At 34.8% G+C, this 26456-nt stretch overlaps 1 protein-coding gene across 11 annotated transcripts in view; it reads right to left on the reverse strand.

Annotated features, from left to right (window-relative positions):
• The window catches only part of LOC105034327 (protein GLUTELIN PRECURSOR ACCUMULATION 3), a 119898-nt gene that overhangs the window by 72943 nt on the left and 20499 nt on the right, over positions 1–26456 (reverse strand). For 2 of the 11 annotated variants that reach the window (XM_073260744.1, XM_073260743.1), the window contains exons 12-16: positions 25153–25305; positions 24555–24655; positions 23901–24080; positions 23691–23794; positions 9261–9351 (exon numbers count right to left, since the gene is read on the reverse strand). In XM_073260744.1, coding sequence (XP_073116845.1) covers positions 9261–9351; positions 23691–23794; positions 23901–24080; positions 24555–24655; positions 25153–25305 — 629 coding nt within the window. Of the gene's footprint in view, positions 1–7924; positions 8105–9260; positions 9399–18559; positions 18730–22633; positions 22695–23690; positions 23795–23900; positions 24081–24554; positions 24656–25152; positions 25306–26456 lie in introns of those variants that run through there. The other 9 variants (XM_029261583.2, XM_029261582.2, XM_029261584.2 and 6 more) reach the window with 9 other exon arrangements.

The raw sequence follows: 26456 nt of genomic DNA on the forward strand, positions 1-26456 counted from the left end.
AAGCAGACAGCCCCATGTCTTAATATACTTAAGGTTAGGCTTCTTTCCTTTCCATATCTCATATGGAGTGCTAGCAACAGACTTTGAAGACATCTTGTCCAATATATATGCGGCAGTTCCTATAGTATATCCCCAAAAGATATTGAAAGATCCATGAAGCACATCATGGATCGCACTATATCCAATAGAGTACAATTTCTTCTTTTCACTATACCATTTAATTATGGTGTATAAAGAGGTGTCTATTCAGAGAATGCCTCCTTTATCTTTGAGATGATTGAGAAATTTACTGGATAAGTATTCTCCTCCTCAATCACATCGAAGAACCTTGATATTTTTTCAGTTTGTTTCTCGATCATTCTCTGATACTCCTTGAACTTATCCTTAAGATGATTGAGAAATTCGCTGGATAAATATTCTCCTCCTCGATCAGATCGAAATACCTTGATATTATTTTCAATTTGTTTCTTAACCATTCTCTGATACTCTTTAAACTTATCAAAGGCTTTAGATTTATATTTCATCAAGTATACACATCCAAATCTTGATAGATCATCTGTAAAGGTGATGAAATAGGAATATCTTTCTCTGACTTGAGTTGTCATCGGACCACATACATCTGATGTACTAGGACTAACAACTTCCTTGCCCTCTCTCCATGTCTAGAGAATGGGTTTTGATTATTTTATCCATAAAATAGGTTCACAAGTTCATATGATTCATAATTATAGAGATCAAAGAACTTTTTTTTGTGCAACTTGTTTATCCTAAACTCACTAATATGACCAATGCAGCAATACTAGAGATATGTGATATTCATATTTTCTTTCTTTTTTTTTAAATTTCCATCAATATGAAAGATATTTTCATTAAGTGCAAGAATTAGAAGACTATTGTCAATGGACCCATTGCCATAAAACACATTAGAATGCAAAATGAAGCAACAACTGCCCATTATTTTCATTTCATAATCTTGTTTCAGTAATAGAAGTACATAAATAATATTTCTAATGATCTTTGGCATATAATAGCATTCTTCTAATTCCAAAATCTTACCTAATGATAAGTTCAGCAGCTTGGTTCCTACAGCCTCAGTATGAATGGACTCTTCACTTATGTCGAAAAGCTCGAAGTCACCTCTTTTCAGCCCTCTGATTCTCTATAGTCCTTGCAACGAGTTACAGATGTGAGAACCATATGCGGTATCCAATACCCAAATATCACTAACTAAAGCACCCAATGAAAAAATGGTATGTATCATATACATATTTTTCTGTGCAATATTTGTACCTTGCTTCAAGCTTGCAAGAAAACTCTTGCAATTTTGTTCCAATATCCTATCTTGCCACAGTAATAACAGGTATTATCTACAGGGACATTATTTTCCTTCTTCGTTTTGAAAATACAGCCTTTCCAGCTCTGCTCTCCATACAATTCTTTGAGATTAAAGAGTATGGAGTGAGAATCTATATTATTAGATTACCTCTACAACTCTTTGCTCATCGAGGTCAACATAATACTTTTGACAGCCATACTGTCAGACTACCACATCTTATATGTGATCAATCCTCTTCAGAAACATCTTCACTGATCGAAACTGAGTCAGGAGTATCCAAAACATAGGAGATTTTTTCTTGGATGAGAACAATTCTCAAGTTCCTCAATCAATCCATATAGTTCGAAGCGATCAACTTATTGGAATATAAAATTTTATACAATGTAGTGAAGATGCCATGATGCAGATATTTAATCTACATGAATTAAGAGTAATAATATAAGCAGATCACTCATGATGACAAGCATAACTAGATGAGGTCTTCTGTTTAGTTGTCTCCCACTATTTTATCCGATACCATAGCCCTGATCTATGGGAAGCGAGAAATCTTAATCTGGTTTCTTAGTAAAATTGAGATCCTAATTCCTCAAAGAAGCCTTATGGATAGCACAACAAATCCTAATGAGTTCAAACGCAGAAAACTCTTTCCAATTGCATCTCATGCAACTTTCAACAAAATTCTTGCCTCTAAATTACTTATAACCTTGTGGATAGTACAACAAACTATAATATTTTAGTTAAGTCAGATCTTTTATTTCCATACAGTCATATCTGGATTAATGTTATCCTTGTGGATAACACAACAAAGCAAAATATCCAAAATATGTCGTAAACATCTCTTATGCATCAAGATAACCCCATATCAATCCCCATAGTAAATCTTGTGGATAGCATAACAAACCTATTATAGTTCATGACAGAGTATTGGCTTAGCATAAAGGAAGCTTATGTAGTTATCTTAAGATCAAGCAACCCAAATTCAGAACTTAATTAACCCAATTGGTCAGATAAGTGTAACATTAGTGAGAGACTCTCCGTACTTTCGTAACGGTCCTAATTAAATAACCACTGCTCAAGAACTACTTACCTTAGACACCAATTAATCAATCAATTCTAAAATCGATCAGCTTTTGATTTTCACCACTACAACTTAATATAATTTTTAGGAAGGCTTTATGATCTCATGCACATCCTACTTTACACATTTCACAATGATGCATAATCATACTTAAAATCATGACAATAAAATTTAAAATAATACATCTAATCATATTCTAAGAATGACTAGAATTTGAATGTTCAATTGGACTTAACTCTTGACACGAATTGAACCAAACCGAAAACCTTCGATATCTTAAATCATGCCATCATGCTATCCATTGATTATATTAATTAAGGAGGCTCTAATACCACCGTAGAATTTTGGATGGCACAACGGAAGGTCTAGATGTTTAAAATTTTTTATTTAAATACTCAAGTGCATCGAAATCTTAGACTCAGAAATCCTTGACAATAATAATCAAAGCATAAATATATAAAAAGTATTATGAAACATACCTTTTAAATTCTGATTTGATAAAGTGTTACTTCTATAAGGCACACAAGTATCTACCCTCTAATGGTGATCCACACAAGAATCGATCCAAAAACAGCACTCTCTTGAACCTTACTTCAAAAGTTCTAGCTCCTAGAATTTGAATAGCCTCACACTTGTCAAGTTTCTTCAAAACCTGACTTCACCCTTTCTTGAACTCTTCTGGACTTCTTAATCCTCTTCTTCAGAACATCTTTTACCCTTGTCTGGATCATAATAAAGCTTTTCTTAAATATAGAAAGCCTTATCCTAAACTAAGGAGAGAAAGAAAAGAAGAAAGGGACTTGTCTTGGCTAATCTGGAAACTTTTGGAATGGATTGGATTGATCTGAATGCCCAACACTTGGGGCATTAAATAGGTGATAAAGGGGTGCATGGAGAAGAGTTACAACTCTTCTTCACGCCCCTAGTGTTGTTGCATGTCATGAGATGGAGAGTCCTTTAAATAGGACTCTATCAAGGGATGCGACTCCACCTTGCGCACGCATGCATTCAATGGGCATCTCTGGCATCCATACTATTTCAGATGATTCTAAAAAAATACCGTGAATAATCCTCATTTGAATCTAATTCAAATGGCAGGATAATTAGATGAGGACCGCCTCCTTCTGCCCCTTGGAAGGACTCTTCACGCCATTCATCACGTGACTTCACATCCTCACATGCGCGCTTCACTTTCCAAGATTTTTCTCCATGCCAAAACAAATCCAAAAAAGACCACTTCATCCTTTAAGATGTGTACCAAAGAGTGTAGGGTGTTTTGGATTACCACATGAGTCTTAATCCCAAAGCAGAAGGACTCTTTCCTTCTTCTCACGCCAAAGCACGCGTGCCCAACTAGTTGGCGCACCAAGAGTCCATCCAAGCTTGGACTCTTAGTTATGATGCCCTATAGGCTATGTGGCACCATCCAATGGCTGCCACACCCATATCCAAACTCAAATTAGCCTATGGCTCAATCTGGTTTGATCAAGAATAAGATTCAAACTAAAATCAAATCTGATTCAAGAAGCTAAGATTTTCACACATGCTAGCATGCTTACCGAAAACTTAATTGGATCCAAAAATCCAATCAACCATATCAAATAGATTCTTAATCAATTTCTTTATATGTGTGATCCATTAGGTTCCACATCTAACTAGCAATAGGTCCGATTGTAAGTTGATCTAATTTGATTAAAATCCTTCAATCAATTAATATCCACACCTTATCGATCCGAGTTCAGTAATTAAAACTCTTTCTAATTGATGATCGAATTAAATTATTTAATTCGATCAAACCTATAAGTTAAGATTGACATCTAGCAATATATCATGACAATCCAAAAATGTAAAATTTGATGAAAATACCAAATATATCCTTTAATGACAAGTTACCATGTAATTCAATCCCTCGATTATCCCTGCATCTTGAATATGTTCATGAGTATGGAATCTTGTCAAACTCAAATACACATCATATTAATTCTCTATCAATTAGTAATGACTCCAATGATGAAGCATTAGAAATTCTTTCTAATCTTCATCCTGCTTTGGCCAAAGATTTCTTACTTGGAGTGATCGATTCTTTATTGACCGACTCATAATCTTCATACATATTCCATCATATCCAAAATATCCCATACATGACTTGAGTCATGAGAGAGTATAAACCAAAATATAGATTCATATATATAAGATTCCATTGTGGTCTCAGATTTAAGGATTACTTATACAACTCCTACTTAGAGAACCATCTTTTGACATGCAAATAAAACTTCAGAAGATGTCCTCTATCAGTGAGTCAATTCAGTGAATTCATTTCCTAATGAGCACCCATACAAGTGGCTTGTGAAATCAGCTATCCTCTCGATCGAGCATACATAAAATGTGCCAGTCTTTTCAAAATATTGATCTCCGATTCAATATTCCTATGACCAAAAATATTTTATTTTTGGACTTTAGGGTTTTAGATTTCACATGTATGAACTCTTCATGATCCTAAAACTATTACCCTAATCTATGCAGTTCATCGTAATCTTAAACATAATAAGATGCAGCTATAATGCTGAATCAATGCCTCATTTATTTCATAAATAAATAATATCATTATATAAGTTGGATGATTACAAAGAAAAGTCCCATCGCATCAATCATACGATTGACTTGTAAGACACTATTTTTTATATAATATATTAATATTATAATATTATAATAATACAATACAATATAATATGATAATATATTATAATATAATATATAATAATATATTATATTATATATTTATATAATACTATAATAATAATATAATAATATCATATATGTTATATATAATAGTATATATTAATATCGTATAATATATCATACTATATTATTGTATATAATAATATTTATATAATAAAAGATATTATGAGAATATGAAAAAATCATAGTAAATTATCCAAAAAATAGTAATATAAAAGAACATGGATAACAAATTCCAAAATCATTTTTCAATGCACAAAAGAATATAGATAAATTATTTTTCTGTCTAAATGTTGTTTGATAAATATTTATCCAAAAAAATATAGTTTTTTAGGTAAATCTTTTACCTACAAAAGAATAAGCCCTCAGTTCTATTTTAGGGTGCTTAGTATTAAGTTCACCACATTTGCTTTGCACTATGAGCCTGATCTTGATGAACCAAACTAGAATCTCTCAAGTCGATCCATTAATTTTGAATTTACATCAAATGTAAACAAACAGTTAAAAATAAAAAGATTTAAATTGAAATCTTTTCATAGATATTAAGTCGAACGATCTTCTACCGTTGTAGATATACGGACGTCCTACTGGTGTTGACTATTCTCGATTGAATTCAGTGATTCAATTGCATCAAGCAAGCACAACCACTCTATTAACATGAGATGTTGCAAGATGAAGATGACGTTGGACTCAATAACCGTGAGATGAAGAATTCAATGACAACTTCACTTACGCAAGAATGATGGATCTAACTTAACTAAGATATGAAGTCAATAACTGTCAGATGAGGCCCATAGAACTTAGAGATCGAAGAGCACTGTAAGATGCTTAAAAAGCATTGGACAAGAATTGTTTACTCACTAGTTGACACATCCAAATAACTATCAGGTAAGGTGGTGTGCCAATCAGTGAGATCACAATATCCACTTGAAATCCTAAAATGTGAAGGAGTTTTTGTTTTTTTACCTAAGGAGTATGGAAGATTCGAAAAAATAATGAGAATCGAGTTTGTTTTTAAAATAAAAATTCTAAAATAAACTAAAACAAGTCAAATATAAAATTCTTACTAGAATTTTCTTCTCTGCTAAGAAATGTCTGCCTCCAACCCTCTCACCCCTATATTTGAAACCAACCGCCTAACAAATTTAAATTACAGAGACTGACTAAGGAACTTGAAAATTGTTTTGAGTTTCGAAAAGCTTAACTATGTCATGGATCAAGATATGCTGGAATTCCCAACAAGGCCGACTGCTAACTAAAAGACAGCACGTGAAAAATAGTTGGATGATGACGACAAGACCCAATGTTATGTATTGGCTTTCATGTCAAATGAATTCCAACGATAATATGATGACATGAAGACTGTCAAGACCGTACTAAATTACCTCAAGAAGTTATATAGTGACCAAAGCCGATCAACGCATTATGAAGTGTCCAAGAGACTTCAAGGCAAAGATGCACAAAGATAGATGCACCAACGTGAGTCATATCATTAAGGTCTAAGATGGCTTTGAGAATGAGAAGCTGCTTGGCACCTCATTGCTGGATGTCTGGGCTGGCTTTGCCAGCTGTGGTAGTGATAGTATAGTAGCTCGAGAACACATGCGCAGACATGATCCTTCCTCTCTTTGTAGGTAATGGGCCTTATAAGAGCTTTAGCACCCCCGTGCATATTCCGTTCCTCCTATGATTATTGTTTGATAATGATCAAAGATTTTCAGAAACTTGTAAAGGAATTACAAGTTGATCTTATCCTTCAATCCTTTTCTGAATCATATGGACAGTTTATAATCAACTACCATATAAATAAAATCAACTGCACTAAAACTGAAGTGTTAAACATGCTGGTAACTACCGAAGAAATCTTGAAAAGTTTAAGAGGCAATATTCTTACTGTGAAGCAAACTTCATCATCCAAGAAAAAATCTACTTGAAAAAAAAAAGATAAAATAAATTTTGAGAGAGTTAAACGATGAAATGACAATAGAAATACAACTCCCATTCTAGCTAATTGATGGGAAGACTTCTATTTTCATTTTAATTACAAAAGAAAATAAGAATACCTCAATCCTCCAAAACATAATCCATATTCTTTTCTGATATTTCAATTTCATTCTAATTCTAATCACAAACCAAATACATCGAAAAATATAACAACTCCAATTTCCATTCCAATATTCTAGTCACGAACCAAACACACCCTAAATGTATTTTGAATATGAGCTTTCATAAATTTTAAGCACTTTACCAATAATATAAGTATTTTCATTATGAACCTAACTTCAATATCTAGATGAGCATGCTATTATATTTGTTTAATTTTCTCCTTTTTTTTTTTTTTTTTTTGTTTTGGGGGTTATAGCTCCCTTATGAAACTTTATGTAACCAATGACGATGACCTGTCTATGGTCTGGTTTTGTTGCGGCCTATGTTTAGACCAAGAGGGACAACGAACCCTTTCATTTCTTCTAGTGAGGGACATCAGAATTTACTGCATGACCTCCATTAAGAAAGTAGCACTCTGGGCTTCTTTTGCAAGCTATGTTGATCATGCTGCCTCCAGTTACTTGTCAAAGTTCTTCATATCTCCTGCCTTGTGTCCCACATATGCTGATATACAGCAAACAGTATAGAAAAATATTCTGTAGGATATCCGAAGTAAAAAAACCTCACACATGAATGAATAGTACTGCAGACATGCCCACTGAAATAGCGTAACACTAGGTAATGTATAAATAACATGCCTCCAGAAAATTCCAAGCAGCAGTACATACAGGAAGAGGATTTTTCTTTTATGAAAAGAATTATGTTACAATTGTAATACATAAGACACTAATCAATAAGGAAATATTTCTAGTTACTTTCAAAACCAAATAGTGATGGTATATACTTCAACTTGAGATTAGTTGTTTGTACTCATTCAGCAGCTTGGGAATGTCATCCATGCGCAACTAAGTTGGAACAATACAAATATAGGGAACAAAGATTAAATCTTGCTTTCAATCAATAAAATAAGATTACGAAAATATGTTAAGACATACTGAAATTTTAATAGATAAAAGGAAATAATATATGTGACCGAGATTCACTGAACCAATACCAGCAACTAATTCAGCAAGGTATGAGTTCATACTATGCCATTCTAAAGCGTATCAACATAGAGAGAGCCAAGAAGGGCCAGGGAAAAGGAGGAGAGAGAGAGAGGGGGGGGTGGGGGGGGATTGCCCCTATTTCATGTCGAAACAGAACATGCCCTATTTTTCTTTTTTAATTTTCAAAATGAAGTTGGCAAATGGCAAAGCCTCTCTCTTTACCTCACTCCCACTCTCTCTTTACCTCACTCCCTCCTTTTTCCTCTCTCTTCTTCTTTATCTTCCTCTATTTTGAGCTATTGGGCTGAACCATGCTAGTAATCGGACAGTCTGGTTTGGCATGCCAGCTGGTTCAACACAATTCTGGCAAACCTTGGATGCAACTGTTTAAGTGCTGAATCAGAAAATTTGACCATAATACCAACTGTTTTATCACATAATAGATTTGCAAATCACATTTTTCAATCTATTCAAATCCATTTCCAGAAACATTTATTATGACCTCCAACAAAAAGCGTTCTACTTTATGGAGATTTTTGTCAATAATTATGTCCACTCCTTTGACACAAACCAGCCTGTCAATTCTCGAACAATTAGTCACTTTATCCATGTGATGCACTTCTATTACCACCAGGAGCTGAAAGTGGTAGATACCCAGGCTGTGAGGTTGCCGTAAGTGCCCAGGCAGGACCTAAATGACCACCTTTGACAACACTATTCTTTGCTAAACCAAAACATCTTTGGCATATGCCAGACTTGAGTCATAGAAAGTAATAAATTACTGCTACTATTAAACATCTTGTACTATCCAGCAGTGGCAAAGAACAAATTTTAGGAATACCAGTTTGTCTTTCTTTTGCCATTATTAGAACCAAGAGAAGCACGTTTTTGGAATGTACAGTAGTGATGACAAATTTAGGATTCAGGTCAACACCTGAAGTACAGAGATATGATGCCTTATGGGAAAAAAATTGAATGTAAATGGCAGTAATATATAAGATATATGGATGCATACCAGAGAGGCATTTTTCAAATGGAAAAAGCAGTAGTCTTCTCCAGGGAGATTGGGTGTGGTAAATTGTGAATTGGAGACAATATTTTTTCTGCTGTAGTTGCCAATGCAAAGAATAAGCTGAAACATCATGACTTGCACCTAAGTTATAAAATATATTCAATTGCAGATTATCTAGTTAAGAATCTAACTACATCAAGCATGAAAACTGAAACGCCATATGATAACCATGATATTGGAAGAAGAAACACCAGCTTTAAATAGGAGAAAAGATCAACAGTTGAACACTGGTGATGATCACAAACTAAATGTAGTTTAACCTGAAATAAAAGTAGATTACATGTTTATGTCTAAGAGTCGAACTTCTTCCTCAGCAACTCAAAGCCGTAGACAAAGCATAATTATGAACTAAAGCACCTTGATCAGAAAAGACTAACCAAATATATTTAGTCATTTATGCAACTGAATAATCAACCATTGCAAGTCCGAAAACAACGAAAAAATATAATTGCACATTGAATGATGCAGGAGGAATACAAAAAGGAGAGCTGCTCTGTGCTACAGAATTTAATCAGATCTGGTCACAATGTGGTTTTTGTTCTCGATTTTCAGCCTAGGATGGTCAAAAAATAGCAGCAAAGCATAGAAAATAGGAAGAGGAGATATATGGAGAGAGAAAGAAGGGATAAAAGAAGCTGAGACAGAATAGAGGAAAAGAGAAAGGAAAGGTGTTAACGAAACTTTATACAGAGATTCCCACTTCACATCCATTTTCACGATTGCTAGCCTCTCTTTGTTATACGATAAGCATAATAGAGCACTTATAGTGAGGACTCATAAAACAAACAAATAAAATATAAAAAAGATTATAATCTAGCACCAAAAGCCTCCTAAATCGTAGTAAAATAAAGGAAAGAAGATAGAGCACTGTAACTTTGAGAGTTACCCAAATTTGAAGTATCTAAGCTTTAAATTTTCAGCTATGAGTTTAGGGTCTTTGCTAACTGCTGCTTTAATCATCCCAGATAGGCCTAATACTCCTTTTGCTGGAGATAGAACATGCATTGGAATTTTTAGATCAAGCCAGAAACTTTGGGTCCAGGATCACAATTATCTGGCTTATCGGGAATGACTGTTGTTGTATTTTGTGCTTTGACATTAAATAGTTTAGCTATTATCTCGAGCATGATGTCCTAAATTTTGTATCCATGGTCTTCATAATAAAAGATGCCTGGCTATCATTGCAATGACATTACAAGGCATTTCATACTCAAATTGTCCCATAGAAAAATAAGTCCAAGCACAGGTGGTTCACAATGAGGCAATCATGTAACTGTGCCACTTAGTATAGGCTTTCTTTTATTTCATTTTCAAATTTAATTTTCCAATATTCCTAAAAAAGCCATCCTAGTGCACAAGGCTCCTGCTACTATGGGAGGGGGTGGGGGTGGAAGGGGGCGAGTTAGATATACGCAGCCCTATCCTCAAATGCAAAGTGGTTGTTTCCATGTTTCAAATCTGTGAAACCCAAATCATAATGAAACAACCTCCTCACCTTTTTGCTAAGGCCCACCCTCTAGTTTCCCAATTTTTCTATTGAAACAAAATCATGCATATTCCCACCATTGTCAATATAAAGGAATTTGTGCAATCCAAAACTGCATTATTCATCACCTGTTCGACAACCTTAGTCCCCCTTGTGAATACATCATTTCCATCCCACATACCAGTTCATGCTTTTTGGCTTTTATCTATAACCTATATAAAATGCAGAAAATCAAATAGTCAAATGGTTCTTGCCTCAATTGGGTTTAGAGTGGGCCCGACCAAACTATTTGTGCTCAATTAATTCATCTATTAGTTGTAGGTGAACCAGTTAGGTTACTCGAAGATGACTATGCTGTGCAATCAAATCTTTCTTTTCTTCCTCCACTCCCTTCTCCAATCCATTTTGCCCTCCACTCCCTCTTGAGATGATGGTCATCCCACCCCCACTCCATTCTAGACTTCTCTTTGATGGCTCCAACAAATATTTGCAATCACAGAATTGGGGACCATACCATCATGCACCGGCAAGTAGAGCTAATCATGGGCAGGCCTCAGGCCTAAACGATATTCATTTTTAGTCAAGCTTCAGATCGGGCCTATTTAAAGTTTGACATTTCCTGTGCCCAAGCCCCACACTTGATCAGCTTTACCAGTAAGGTATGGTACTGAGTGGAACCACACCTACGCTCAAGACACAAAAGCATGGCAGTTCTATACCTGATTCAATGTTTTTTGCCATTTTTATTTTTTTCAATTTTCAAATTGTTAATGTTATTCTAAGGTTTATAGTATTTGAATTATGATTTCAAGCGTATTTTAATGTTATTTTATTTCATATTGGTGCTGAAAGACCTAAAATTGCTTGATGGATGAAATTGTAATAATTAAATATATTTGTTCTAATGAAACATGCATTTCTAATAATTAAGTGTAGATAATGTACAATATGAGCTTGAAATCATATACAAAAATGATTTGAATTACAAAATACATATCCACATCTGGTTCCTTGTAGTGTCTACGCCACTCATAGACATTGGAGTTTTGTTCACAGTCAAAGCCTTGGACATGACTCCAACCCAGATACCATACCCACCCCTGATCCGATAATCAAAGCCTCCTAGATAGCTAGGCCATCCATCCTACTCCCATACTAGGGAAGATCATGCAGAGAAATCTGATCCACATAATCTAACCATGGCTATAATAGGCAGTAATTGCTCAAATACAAAGTCTCAAATGAAGGATATGCATAGGGGCCGTACTCTGGCTATGTCGAATAATAACCAATGCACAATGAGAATCTAGAGACATCCAAGACCGTACCATGCATGCTATATCATCAATTGCAGTAGTGTGGTGTCTTAAGCCATCTTATGGGTCCCATCTTCTATATGTTGTCTTATCCTCATAAATCTTGCAACATGCATCATGGTCTCTATCCTACTTGGCATGAGTAAAACACAACTCGCCAATCAATCAACTTAGACCTGGTAAATGCTAGTCGTATGCAACCCTACCATATCCACCGCTACCTTCTTGTCCACCAAATGCATCATCAGTGAATTGTTAGTATCATTGCTCATATCACAAGATGATATAGGCAGCCGATCGTCAAAGGGCTTGGTGATCTCAAAATCTGCATGATCAGGCTCCTCATCAACCTCTCCAACGAATTTGCAGCTTTCTTTCCTTTCCTTGTTTATTTCTTTGAGAAACTACTTCCTGGCCTGACTAGCTTTGCTAAGGAGCTCGACTAGGCCCACCATCCTAACTAGCTTTACCTTACTAATTGAACCGAGTGCACGATGATCCCTTCTCCATATCTTCCCATCATATCTCTTGATGAATGTCTCAAACATAAAGCCTTGCAATCCCGATCAGCTCCCCCCTAACCTCTATGGTTGCTCTATTGCTCGGCATTGACTAGTTGTGAGCATGACATGTATAATCTATTAAATTATGTAAAAACTATACATAATGTCCTAGAAAATGTCCTACCACTATATTTTTCAAGATTTTTAGTTGGATATATTAAATACTTAAAAATTAAATAATTTACATTATGATATAAAAAATGGTTGAATTAGTTTAAAACTATCTTTACATGATCAATACAAAGCATTAATTTTTGTTTTCATGATTTTTAAATACTTTTAATTAATTTTAAAATAAATTTAACAGTAAAATATCTAAAAACCAAAATTTAATTTGGATTAATGTAAAACCCTTCCGAAGATCCCGTACATATTTTTTAGTCCATGGGTTATCCTAACCATCGCTTGGTTTGGGTATCTATAACCATGATCAAATTTAGATAAATTGCTATCAAAATAAGATAGGAAGTAACATGCATGTCACCATACATGCTACCACTCTTTAAAATTTGAACCCTATTTTATTTACTACGACTTTAAACTAAAAATATATTTTTTAATCTAGATTATCACACAATCAAAAACCATGATTTCTTCGATCCTTAAATCACACTTAGATCTACCACATATTCTAAAATCATGCTGATATACAAAATTTTGGCATGAGTTCTTCTAATTTTACAAGTTTTGACTTATTTCAGGCAAAAAATGAAAAAAGAATGAATAGGGAAGTGATTATATTTGAGCTAGCTTGGATTGGGCTCAACACCAGAAAATCCATCTTTTTTTTTCGGATTTATGCTCACAAAATCCAGCCACCTGCAAAAATTTTGAAGAAAAGAAAAGAATGGCATCAACTGCCTTCTTTCTTTTTGGTCACGAGATCCCTAAATCGAACCGAAATGCCCCAAATTGAGCGGAACTATGTCTACATGGTTCAAGATAGTCCAAATCGAGTACTAAACTGCTTAGACAAACCAATCCGATTTCGCATTGATTTAGTTGGATATACTCCGAATGACATAGCCTGGGGTGACTGAGTGAAACCTAGCTCCATCATTAAGCTAAAGCTTTAACAGAAACAAAAGATTAAGGTTTGCCATATCGATCGATACTGTACCATATCAATATCGAATCAGTATGCAATCTCATACCGTACCAACACTTCGTACGTCTCATGGTCTCGTACCGTACCACATACCGACATTATAAAAGGATGATATCAATATAGGATCCTATTACATGCAAGAGATAGTAGTCACCCTTCAGTGTTAAGAGATCAGTTATCTCTTCTTCTCCAATGACCTAGGTAGGTGGCACAGTGGAGACTGAGTATCAAATGAGGGTTCCAAAGACCTAGGTATGTTTAATATTTAGGAACAAACGATGAGCTTTGACGAGTTATCCATAATCTCCGTCTTGTCGGAACTCACGATAGAAAGACCGAATCACACGATAACTGCATCTAGAAATTTAATATTCTATTCTACTGGATTGCCACTACATACTGCTAGATGTTACTAGTGGATTGCGAGACTCGTCGAGCGTCGTCTTGATGATCGATGACCCTTGATGGGCAGAGTTAGAATCATTCCAACTCATCGAAAGGAGTTTCAATGATATTGTGATGGGGATCACAATATATCTCACTATCAGACAGAAATTTGAAATCACAGAGAGATTTAATTATCAATATGATTGATGATTGATCCAATGCAATTGTTGCAATTGTTAAACTTACTAAGTGTTAGTAAGTTACAGAAGGATTAACTAGTAATTGGATTGCTAATTGACTCAATCTGATTAAGCTATGGAATTCGGATCAAGTCTAATTAAATTGGATTCGATTTGACTTAATTTTGGTTTGATTAAATCAAGCCTAATTAAGTTATGAGATAACCCAAGTGCAAGAAAGATCAATTCCTAATTTGATTAGGATTTCAATTCAACTAATTTCCTAATTAGATTAGGATCTTATTAAGGAGATTGGATTCCTAATTTGATTAGGTTTTCTCTTCTTATTGGGTGCAACCAAATCTGATTTGATTGGGACCAATTGAAGCAACAAGTGAGAGTCCCATTGGACTGGGACTCTCTCCCTTCTCCCTTGTGCGCACGCCCCATGAAAACCATGCAATATTTCTTCACGCCAATTCCTTTTTTGCGTGAAGAATGTCACGCCCAAGGCCCTTCTCCACGCCCTCTTTTCTCTCCTTTTGGATAGGGATGAATTCCATTCAAATTCAAACTCTTATTTGATAAGAGTTGATCCTATCTTTCCTTATTGGACGCCTAATAAAAGGAAAGAAATAAAGGGGTGCACATGATGGTTGTGAAATCTGATTTCACCATAAAAACTTGCGCCAACCTTTCTTAATGCCTCCTCAACGCCAAAAGAGATAAGATCAAGTTCGATTTGAACTTGAAAGCTTATTTGATGAGATTTGACCTTATCTAATCTCTTGGACGCCAATAATAAAGAGTTTATTTTTGGCATGGGTTAAGATATGTGATCAGATTTTAGCGTGTAAAATCTGAAAAGAAAGAGATGTGGGCGTGAGGCATCTTGGGCGTCTCCTCTTTGCGGCGTGGGATTTTTGGAAGAAAGAAAATGAAAGAGAAAAAGGATGTTTCTCCTCTTCTTCATCTTCCTCTTCTTCCTCCTAATCTTCTTCTCTAAAAGAGTCTGAGAGATACAAAGAGGATCTTCAATCAACCATTAGGAGGCATCTTCTATAAGGGAGCTAGCACCCAGGTGAAGTCGCAGCCTCTGATCGGATTCGAGAGCCTCGTATGGATACCGTAGAGGCCAGACGCATGTGCGGTTGACCGAAAAATCTCGAAGTATACCACGATCATCAGCTGCGGTGTTCATCAACCCGCGCAAAAGGTATAGAGATGGATCTCCGATTTACATGTGTTATCTCTCATCTGATTTTTAAATTTCAGAATCTTAATTTCAGTATGTAAAGCTATGTTTAGATTAGATCTACATTTTGTATACATGATTTAAAAAGATTTTAAATCTAGATCAGTTTAATTTCCACTGCAATCTGATTTCTGCATGCGTATCCCAGAAGTCAGACTTCAGATTGTCTATGGAAAGAAGCCAAACTATCAACCAAGGTTAGTGTTGTATCATTGCCGAGCCAGCTGAAATAGTACATGCATTTAGTCATGCTCATGTTTTGACAGTGAAACTAGAAATTCATAAACAGTACTGATATGTATGGATTAATGTTCTATATTGTGAAACAAAAGGATGGTGGGATTCTACAAGATAGAATTTATCATTACCGCTTGCTCATGGCTTATGGGTTAGGATTTTGACCTTATTATTCATATTCATATTTAAATAACTCTGCTATACTCTTCAGCTTTAGCATTAAATTCTAGATAGTGACAAAACAATCTGCATGGGCAATGCAAGTGCACATCAACTAATTTTCTGCATATCACCAGCTTCTTTATTGATTTGAGGATAAATAAATGAGAAAGTAGAGGCTTTAGAAAAGACTGTTTGTAAAATGAATGTACTGTCATCATGGCAGTCGATGATAGCAGAGAAAGGATTGGAACTTTTTACATAGAATGTCACTCAATAATTCATAAATCTTGACATTTTTTATAACAACCTTGAGTTTTTTGTTGATCTCCTTGAAAAGATTCCTCAAAACCATATAAACATTGGGGCATGATCTAGTTGCTTTACTGCCAACAGATGCAGTCAAAAAGAAGGAAATTTGCTTAATTTTGTCGCAAAAAGTAAAATCATCAAAGGCATCTTTATTCTCTATTTCCAGTTGGGAAATGTGAATAGCAACAAAATATTAGTAGAAATTAGAACTATGAAGAGAAGATGTAGGAAAAATGAGGAGAGAAAAAGAGTAATTGAGAAATAAGAAAGGGTGAGGAGATGTTTGATTGCTAGCTTCTCCTCTTTAAAAGATTAAAGGAGTAGAAGGCATAATAGGAAAAAGTAAACCAAACATTATACTTTAGATCTCAGGTCTCTCCCAAATATTGCTAAAAAAAGAAAGTAAACTAATGTAGCTTTTAAATATCACCCACATATACAGAATCTAAATATAAGTCTCAGAAAAAGAAACTCTATTCGAAATTTCAGATTTTCTTTAAAATCTTCTAGCATTCTAGGTCAATGTCATCAATGCTCATATGAAGCCCAAAGATCTCAAATAGCCGACTTCAAAAAAGAGTTAGGAGCATGAATAGAAGATGAATCCAGTGGGAGTTTCTTTTTATACTTGGCAATTGGAAAACTGACCTGCCAGTTTGACCAGATCCAACCTCCTTTTCACACTAATAACCTGACAAATTATGTTCATACATCAGGTACAGAATACAGAAGCCTAAACCCCTTGTAGGTTGGGCTGAATTCAGATTTGAGAATACAAACTCATTCAGAATACACCCAACTCACAACATATACTGTTAATATTTAATAAAGTTAACTTATGTCTAAGCCCCATCCCTGTGCCGCCGCTGCCATCTCTCTTTGATTTTCCCTTCTCATCCTCCTCGCTCAGCCATGCTCTATCCTGCTGTGCTTTCCCACCATGCCACCACCCATCACCCAGACACTCCTCCTTCCTCCACTTTCCCCTATTTTCTTGACCTCTCCTATTTTTCACTCTCCTCACTTCCACAAGGCAGAGTGAGCTTGATCAAGCATGTCTTGAAACTTGTTTCGAACCTGAAACTCTAGATCAAGCTTGGCATTTTTCCTATTTGATCAAGTTTGATCAAGCCTAGTTTTGAGCCAAGCTGAACAAAAGCCTGTTTCCAATAGCGTGATACCATCAAACCAAGTAAGATCTAATCTAATCCTAAAATTCAAGACCTCATTTAAACAAACATAACACATGATGGCATGGTTCACTAAGCATCAAAATATGAAAGTGTACACCTATGTTACCCATCACATCATGAACCATAACAATATGACAAAACCATGATGTTGTTTTTAGCCATTGGACTGATTTCAATGGCTGGTTATTAGCGCACATAATTTTGAATACTACATTTGGGGTCCTAATTGAGCCAGCCTGATCAAGCTGTGGTCTTGGCTTGGAATTAACTCTGAGCCTGAAAATGAAAATCAAGCTCGGCTCAGTTACATCCATTTTGAGCTTGATTGGGGTCCGAATCAAGCTGAATACGACACATTCATCAGCTGATTGAATCAATTGATAAACTGAATAGAAACCTCCTCTGTAGCCCCGCCACTGTCATATCATCTCACCCTAATGCCACCCAATTTCACCATCACCCATCGCCAACCATTAGCACCACTCCAACTACTCCTTTTCCTCTTACTCTTTCCCATTTTCTTAGGTTAAACCTCTCCTCTTAGTCAATGTCAGCTCAACTGACCTACTAACAAATTCAGTCCAAGTTGGACTGGCCTATAGCAGTCATCCAAGACCAACCCTTTTCTATATGAGTTGCTACGAAAGTGTAGCGTGCATATTTATTAACAAAGTACATAATTTTAGGTGCCTATCATTCCCTCTTATCATAAGCTCACAGGGTGAGGACAATTGCTATGCAGTATTATTTCATCATCATGATAAAATAACTAATCTTATATAACCAGTTGGGTGATTGTTGACCCAAAGATTGATTTTGATGATGACAAAAAATTTTGAGTATAAGTTATGAGTAACTCAAATTTAAAGAGTTTTAATGAAGAACAAATCAATTTTAGAAGGCAAGTCTAGCCTAAAAATTAATTTGGAGAAAAAAAGCTGAAAAATAGCATTTGGCATGTTTGGCACGCCAGCTGAGTCGATCCAGTGAAAATCTGAGCCGATCCAATCTGAGAAAGAACAAAAGACAGAAAGCAGTATTTTCAACCTGATGCCACTAAGCCGACCCAGTGAGATATGAGCCAACTCAGAGAAAACTGAGCCGACCCATTGACCTGTAACAGCTAGTTTTCTATTTTGCTGCTTTTTGTCCCCATTGTCTCACAGCTACTTCAACCCTTCCAACAGCTAGAACACTTTCTCCAGCCTCTGTCAAGCCTATTTAAAGATAGAAAATCAAAAAAAAAAAAAAAAAGAAAGTGGATTGAAAGAAAAAATCATTCAAGTTTGAGAGTTTCATTGAATATCCAAGAAAAAAAGAGAAAAAAGAGAGATTCAAGTACAGATTTCAGAGGGCATTCAAGAGCTATTTTCAACACCATTTTCAACATTCTCTTAGTTTTAAAGGAAAAGAAAGTCAAGCATCAGAGAGCAATCCTTCGGCCTCTTCATCGCACTCAAAACGAATTTTTCTTTTTCTTTTTTTTTTTGTGCTGAATTGTATTTTTTGTTTCTTTGCAAGTTTTTTTTTAGGAAAGAAACTTAGGGTTGATTGTTAGTCCAAAAAAACAATCGTTGTATGGTTGTGGTTGGTGAGCCAAAGTTAAAACCAACTGGATTGATAATGAGCCCGAAAAACTATAGGTGTAGGGTTAATAGTGAGCCCGAAAAACTATCGATGTAAGATTGTGATTAGTGAGCCCGAAAAAATCAACTAGTTTTGTTTGTGAGCTCGAAAAAAACAAACACACTATAGTTAAGGGATTATAGTGAAATTCCCAAGAAGAGTTTGGGGAGTAGATATAAGAGCAGGTTGCTCTGAACCATTATAAATTTGTGTATTTGTGTTGCGATCTATTATATTTGATTTACATGCTTTCAATACTTGCTTAGCTTAGTTTTTATTCTACTGCTATATATATTGTTCTCACCACACAATCACTTAAGTTAGAAGCACATAATTGTTTAGAGCTTTAATTTGATTTAAAATTTTGCAAAATACCCAGATCACTCCCCCTCTTGGATAGCCATACCTAGACAACAATTGGTATCAGAGCGGGTGCTCTGATTTTCTAAAGTTAAAGATCTCATGGCTGACCCATTTGATTATTTGTTAGGTGAAGGATACTCAACTATAAGATCTATTTTCAGTGGCACTAATTACACTTATTGAAAAATTAGGATGAAAATTTTTATTCAAGCACAAGACTATGACATGTAGAGTGTTATACTTAATGGTCCTCACACAACCACAATGATTATCAATAATATGCGTGTGCCTGAATATGAAAAAGATGGAAATACAAATGATAAAAGGATGGCTCAATTAAATGCTAAAGCCATCAATGTTCCTTATTGTTCTTTAGATGTGCATGAGTTTAATAGAATATCAACTTGCATATCGGCTAAAGAGATTTAGGATAAATTAGAAGTAACTTATGAGAGAACAAACCAAGTTAAAGAATCTAAAATTAATTTGCTTATTCACAAATATGAAATGTTCAAAATGAAACCACATGAGTCTATTTCTGATATGTTCACAAGATTTATGAATATTATTAATATTTTGAATGGCCTTGGCAAAACCTATACTCATCATGAACTTGTGTACAAGGTTTTGAGGTCTTTGCCAAAAGAATGGGAAGCAAAAATGACGGCAATTTAAGAAGCTAAAGATCTCACCAAGCTATTCCTAGATGAGCTTATTGGTTCACTCATAACACATCAGTTGAGCATAATACAAAAGGAAGAAGAAAATGAGCTTAAAAGGAAGACCATTGCTCTCATCGGTCATTGAAGAAAGTTCCAGTGATTCCATCGAGAATTCGGAAGATGACGAAGAAATGATGGTGATTACAAAAAGATTCATCAGAAAGAAGAAAACTTTTAAACCAAGAAGAGAAAAAGAAGAAAAGAGTCAACATAGAAAATATAGAAAAGACTATCCCCTGATGAAAAAGAGCTCGAAGAAATTAAGAAAAAAAGCTATATTGGCTAATTGGAGTAATAATGAGAGCTTAAATTCAGAAGAAAAATCATCCTTAAGCGAAGAAGAGACAAACATATATTTGATGGCTCACAATGAAGAGGTAAACTCGATTCAAGCCAATGATTTTACATTTGATGAATTATTTGATGCCTTCAATGATTTAATAATAAGTTTAAAAAATTATGGCTGAAAAATTAAAAAACTTAAAAAATCCAATCTTCTTTTAAATAATGAAAAGAGTAAATTATCAGGAGAAAAAGAAAATATCTTAAATGACAAGAATACTTTAGCTAAAGAAAAAGATATATTTTTTGAATTTGAAAATTCTTTAGTTGAAAAAAATAAAAAGTTGAAAGAAGAATCTGAAAAATTAGTGAAAGAAAAGAAATCTCTTTTGAAAGATAATGCTAAATTAAGAAAAGAGATTGATAACTTAAAGTCTATGATTAAAAATTTTACTTTTGGTTCACAAAAGTTTCAATTGATTTTGAATAATCAAAAGGATGTTTATGATAAAGCTGGAATTGGTTACAAACCTAACAATAAGTAAAAGTTCTTGAAAAATTTTTTCATTAGCACATCATCTCATATTACATGTTTTTGTTGTAGAAGGATAAGACACAAAGCACATGCATGCAATTTCAGAAAATCTGATGGTAAATTAGTAAAGAAGATTTGGGTTCCAAAAAGAACCATAAGCACTAACACCCATGGACCCAAGATGGCTTGGATATCAAAAGTTGAAAAATGATTTTTGCAGGTTAATTAAGCATCCAATTAAGAAAAAGAAGCTAATTCTTATGGATGGATGGCTTGGAATTAAAAAAAAAGGATGATGTTATTTGGTAAAAGCTAAATCTTCTTTACATCATACCATCATTAATTATTAATTGATTTTGATTTGTCAATATGTATAATGATCTTGTTATACGAGTTAAATGCTTTGAATATATTGCTTATTTGCATACTATCTTAATATTTTATATCATGATTTGTCAATATGTATAATGATCTTGTTATACGAGTTAAATGCTTTGAATATATTGCTTATTTGCATACTATCTTAATATTTTATATCATGTTCTTTTGATTGTTAATCATTTGAGAAATCTAAGATAAGCTTGATTGTATAAGATCTTGTTTGGATGTAAAACTTATAAATTTGTTTTCTAATATGCTTACAAGAAATATTAAAAGTTGCATATCAAAGATAAGACATACATTCATAAAAAACTATATGCTTGATTGATGTGTATGCTATATTTGTATGTTATCCTTATTGGATTTTTGGATGATTGTTGTCATTGTAAATATCTTATATTTTTCATAATATGTTATCAATTTGAATATGAGATACACAATTCAATAAAAATAAGAATTAATTTAGTTGTATCAAGAGTAAGCTAGAAATAAAACTAAGAAATTTAGCATATAGTAATGGAGAGCAAATTTTGAATAAAAATTGAACTCAATTGTTTATGATATTAAGGGGGAGTTTAATGTTTTTGGATTATTAAAGAAAAAAAATTCACTCTCTTGATCTTATTGATTATTTCATTTAAGTTATTCTTTTTGATGATGTCAAAATGGGGGAGAGATGGTGAATATATGCTTGAGCTCAAATTTGAATGAAGTATGTTTGTATTGTTTAGTGGTTTCATACTTTATAAATGTGTGATTTTTTAGAAACCCACTATATATTATTTTGCATATACTCAAAAATTTTGTCATCATAAAAAAGGGAGAGATTGTTAACCCAAAGATTGATTTTGATGATGACAAAGAGTTTTGAGTATAAATTATGAGTAATTCAAATTTAAAGAGTTTTAACGAGGATTTAATCAATTTTAGAAGGCAAGTCTATCCTAGAAATTAATTTGGAGAAGAAAGACTGAAAAATAGCATTCGGTACGCTTGGCACGCCAGCTGAATCAATCTGGTGAAAATTTGAGCCGACCCGATCTGAGAAAGAACAAAAGACAGAAAGCAATATTTTCAACCTGATGCCACTAAGCCGACCCAGTTCAAGACTGAGCCGATCCAGTGAGGAACGGAGCCGATTCAGAAAAAACTGAGCCGACCCAGTGATCTGTAATTGTTAGTTTTCTATTTTGCAACTTTTCTCTCTATTGTTTCACAACGGCTACTTCAGCCCTTCCAACGGCTAGAACACTCTCTCCAGCCTCTGTCAAGCCTATTTAAAGGTGAAGAATCAAAGAATTAAAAAAAATAAATTGAAAGAAGAAATCATTCAAGTTTGAGAGCTTCATTGAATATCCAAAAAAAAAAAAAAAGAGAGATTCAATCACAGATTTCAGAGAGCATTCAAGAGCTATCTTCAACACCATTTTCGACATTCTCTCAGCTTCAAAAGAAGAGAAAGCCAAACATCAAAGAGCAATCCTTCGACCTCTTCATCACTCTCAAAAAGAGTTTTTTTTCTTTTTGTTTTGTACTAAATTGTATTTTTTGTTTCTTTGCAAGTTTTTTTTGGAGAAAAAAACTTAGGGTTGATTGTTAGCCCAAAAAAACAATCGTTGTATGGTTGTGGTTGGTGAGCCGAGGTTAAAACCAATTGGATTGATAGTGAGCCCAAAAAGCTATCGATGTAGGATTGATAGTGAGTCCGAAAAATTATCGGTGTAGGATTGTGGTTGGTGAGCCCAGAAAAACTATATGAATTTATTTGTGAGCCCGAAAAAAACAAACACACTGTAGTCAAGAGATTATTGCGGAATTCCCAAGGAGAGCCTGGGAGTGGATGTAAGAGCGGATTGCTCCGAACTACTACAAATTTGTGTTTGTATTGTACTCTATTATATTTGATTTACATGCTTTCAATACTTGTTTAGCTTAATTTTTATTCTGCTGCTATATATATTGTTCTCACCACACAATCACTTAAGTTAGAAGCACATAATTGTTTAGAGCTTTAATTTGACTTAAAATTTTGCAAAATACCCAATTCACCTCCCTTCTTGGGTAGCCATACTTGGGCAATAGTTATGTTAAATTCGTCTACTTGAAAGTCAAGCTTTAGACCAAGGTGACCATATAAAGTCATACCGAGCATTAATCATGTTGTTTGAATTATAATCAAAGTAAGCTGAAACAATAAGCTCAAATGATCTGCCACATTCAATAAAGAGGAAAAGACAAAAAAATGCAGCTTTGAATTAAAAGAGCTTACAAGTATTTATGAATTATGAGACGCTGATAGTCTCGCAGCAATGGTCCTAGCTCCTGTAGTTGTATTGAACTTTCTGAAGATCTTCTCCAGTGGTCACGAAGTGCCTGCAGCCCAGATTAAATAATTATCAGAGAAGAAACAGAAAACTTTATTCTAAAATGAAAAGAAAACAAAGACAAGAAGAAACCACAAGTCAAAAAAAAAAAATACCTGAATGCATGCAAACTGGTCTCTAGTAGGTAGTGTTTCTCCAGCCAACCTTGATGATAACTCATGAAGTTCTTTGTCCTCCATTTCATCGACAAGATTTACTTGAGCTTTAGAAGAAGAAATTGAAATTCCTAATCTCTTTTGTAACTCCAGAATTGGAGCTTGTTCAGTTTGACTTTCCTGCAAAAAAAAAATGGCAATGAAATACTTCTGCCACAATTATCCATGCACTATCTTGCTTAATCATAGTAATTTTTTAGTTTAAGTGCTTATAAATATTGAAAACAACACTATCTGAAGCAAAGTTGGCTATGCCTGTACTAAGGTCTGGACCGGTCAGCCAATGACATGGTTTGATATGCCCCCATGTCTTCTCTCTCTTCCTTTCTCCCTCTCCCCTTCCAACAGCCTCCCCAGCCTCTCCCTCTTCCCCCGCCCCCCCTCCCTCCCCCTTTTCCTCTGTTTCTTTCTCCCTCCCTCTCCCCCTCCTTGCCGGTTTCTTGTTTTGAATGCTGGAACCGTCCCAATCCACTGCCGGTACAGTTCGGTTTGCCTTGAAGCAGAGAGTTCAGGATAGTTCTACAATCCTATTCTGAAGTATGCAGACAGGGTTGATGCTTATTACAGGCCGAGTTCTACAACATCCTTCATTACCTTTGGTGAAGACTCTGGTGAACCACTTAATGTTGTGACAGATTTGCTTTCTGAAAGAATATCTGGAGGAGCTGAGACTAATCTTTTTGCAATAGAATCATCTGCAAAAGGAGCATGTTGGAAGAGAACTCAGACATACATAATGTTCTTATATCTTCTGTGAGATTTATGAATAAATATCGACCACCAGACAGAGCAGATGACAATTAACATGGAAAAGATCAAAGTTACAGGATTAATTAGGAAGATAATTGGGATAGCCAATGGAAAGATGGAATGCTATGGTCAGATAAAAACTTATGAAAGGAAAAAAGTTTGGAACTACTCTTCAACAGTTTGGTTTTCGAGCATGAACTGCTTATGTTTCTTCATTTGGAAGCAGGACATGAAGTCAGATACAGCTGTAATCTGTATCATCAAAAGGAACTGCTTCTCTGACCCAAAAATAGGAACTGCTTCTAAGCAGTTCAGTAAATATAATCTGCAACTGTTTTTCAAAATGGCTAGATTAAATTGGTCCATTGGCTTCTTTGTACAAAATAAGGCACTAAACAACTGGACAAGGACCATTCATCTCCACATTAAGAAAAGTTAATACCTTCTGGAACTAGCCACCACAAATCACCAAATGTAGACTTTCCATCAAAGCCACCAAATAAAAGATAGCGAGCACCAATGCAAGTCATGGAATGATATGCTCGAGGCAGAGGAAGTGCATTACTTGTAGTCAAGAGCTTCCACTGCACAGAGACTGGAAGACATGAAGTAAGACACCTGCAATGTAGCTTTGAGGAAAGAAAAGGGAAAACAAAAATATGACGTCGGACACTCTTTGCACACTAGAAATGTTTCCCATCCAGATGATCCCATGTATGGCAGGAAGTGAGATGTTTTCCCATCCAGATGACCAGAAGCATGGCAACAGGTGAAGCAAATGCAGTGAAAAGAACCAAACAATATACACAAAAAAATCAAACAGTTAAAAATATAAGATAGATAAATAGACAGATAGATAGATAATGAAGACAGCAACAAGTTTACCTAAATAAACACTACAAGTCTACTGTCTGGTGCCCAAAATATAAATTTCTATAACCAATAACAGAATCATATTTATTTTAAAACACCTAGGTTAGGATTAAAGATGAAATAAGATCCAATTCTATGTTGGCATTCCAAAAGCCAGCAAAATAAAAATTAAGGAAATATTTTCTGTTAGGTCTTTTAGATGAGTCATTCATTGTAAAGCGGCATGTAGACAAAAACAATCCAGGAGTAGTTTTTGATCTTATAACAGAAGTCTAAAAATAACGGCTAAAATATCTAATCCATGAAAGCATATGTCAACCTGGATTAGCACTAAAGAGAGAGAGAGAAAAGAGAGATGGTATGCACGCACGCACATGCATGCCGCACACATGCATGCATACGCACACACACACAGAGATTGTTCTCCTTCCAAAAGGATTGAGGCTACACTCCTACTGATGAAAAATCAATAAACGACAATCAGAAATGCAAATCTACACCCTTGACCATAATCTCTGCATAATAAAATGTATAAAACAAAATCCAATAGATTTGTATGCTTCCACACCATAAATCATGCAAAATAGAATCACCAGGTCATTGAAATGGTTAATTTTTGGATGACTTTTCACAGGCAATTGACCTCTAAAATGTTTAGTTTTGTTTCCAGGTAGTTTTTGTGATGTAGATCAAGATGCACAGTGTGGATCCTCCATTTAAAATCTCTATGTAAATTTATGTATGTGCAAACATATATAACACACATGAAAACAAGCGTGTACCTACACATCTTTGTGCATTCACACATGCACACTGACACAGACATGCACTCTCATGAGTCAAAGCATGAATAAGGTCTGTTTCCTGTCAATG

The sequence above is a fragment of the Elaeis guineensis genome, chromosome 7, assembly GCF_000442705.2.
Source record: "Elaeis guineensis isolate ETL-2024a chromosome 7, EG11, whole genome shotgun sequence".
Lineage (NCBI taxonomy): Eukaryota > Viridiplantae > Streptophyta > Magnoliopsida > Arecales > Arecaceae > Elaeis > Elaeis guineensis.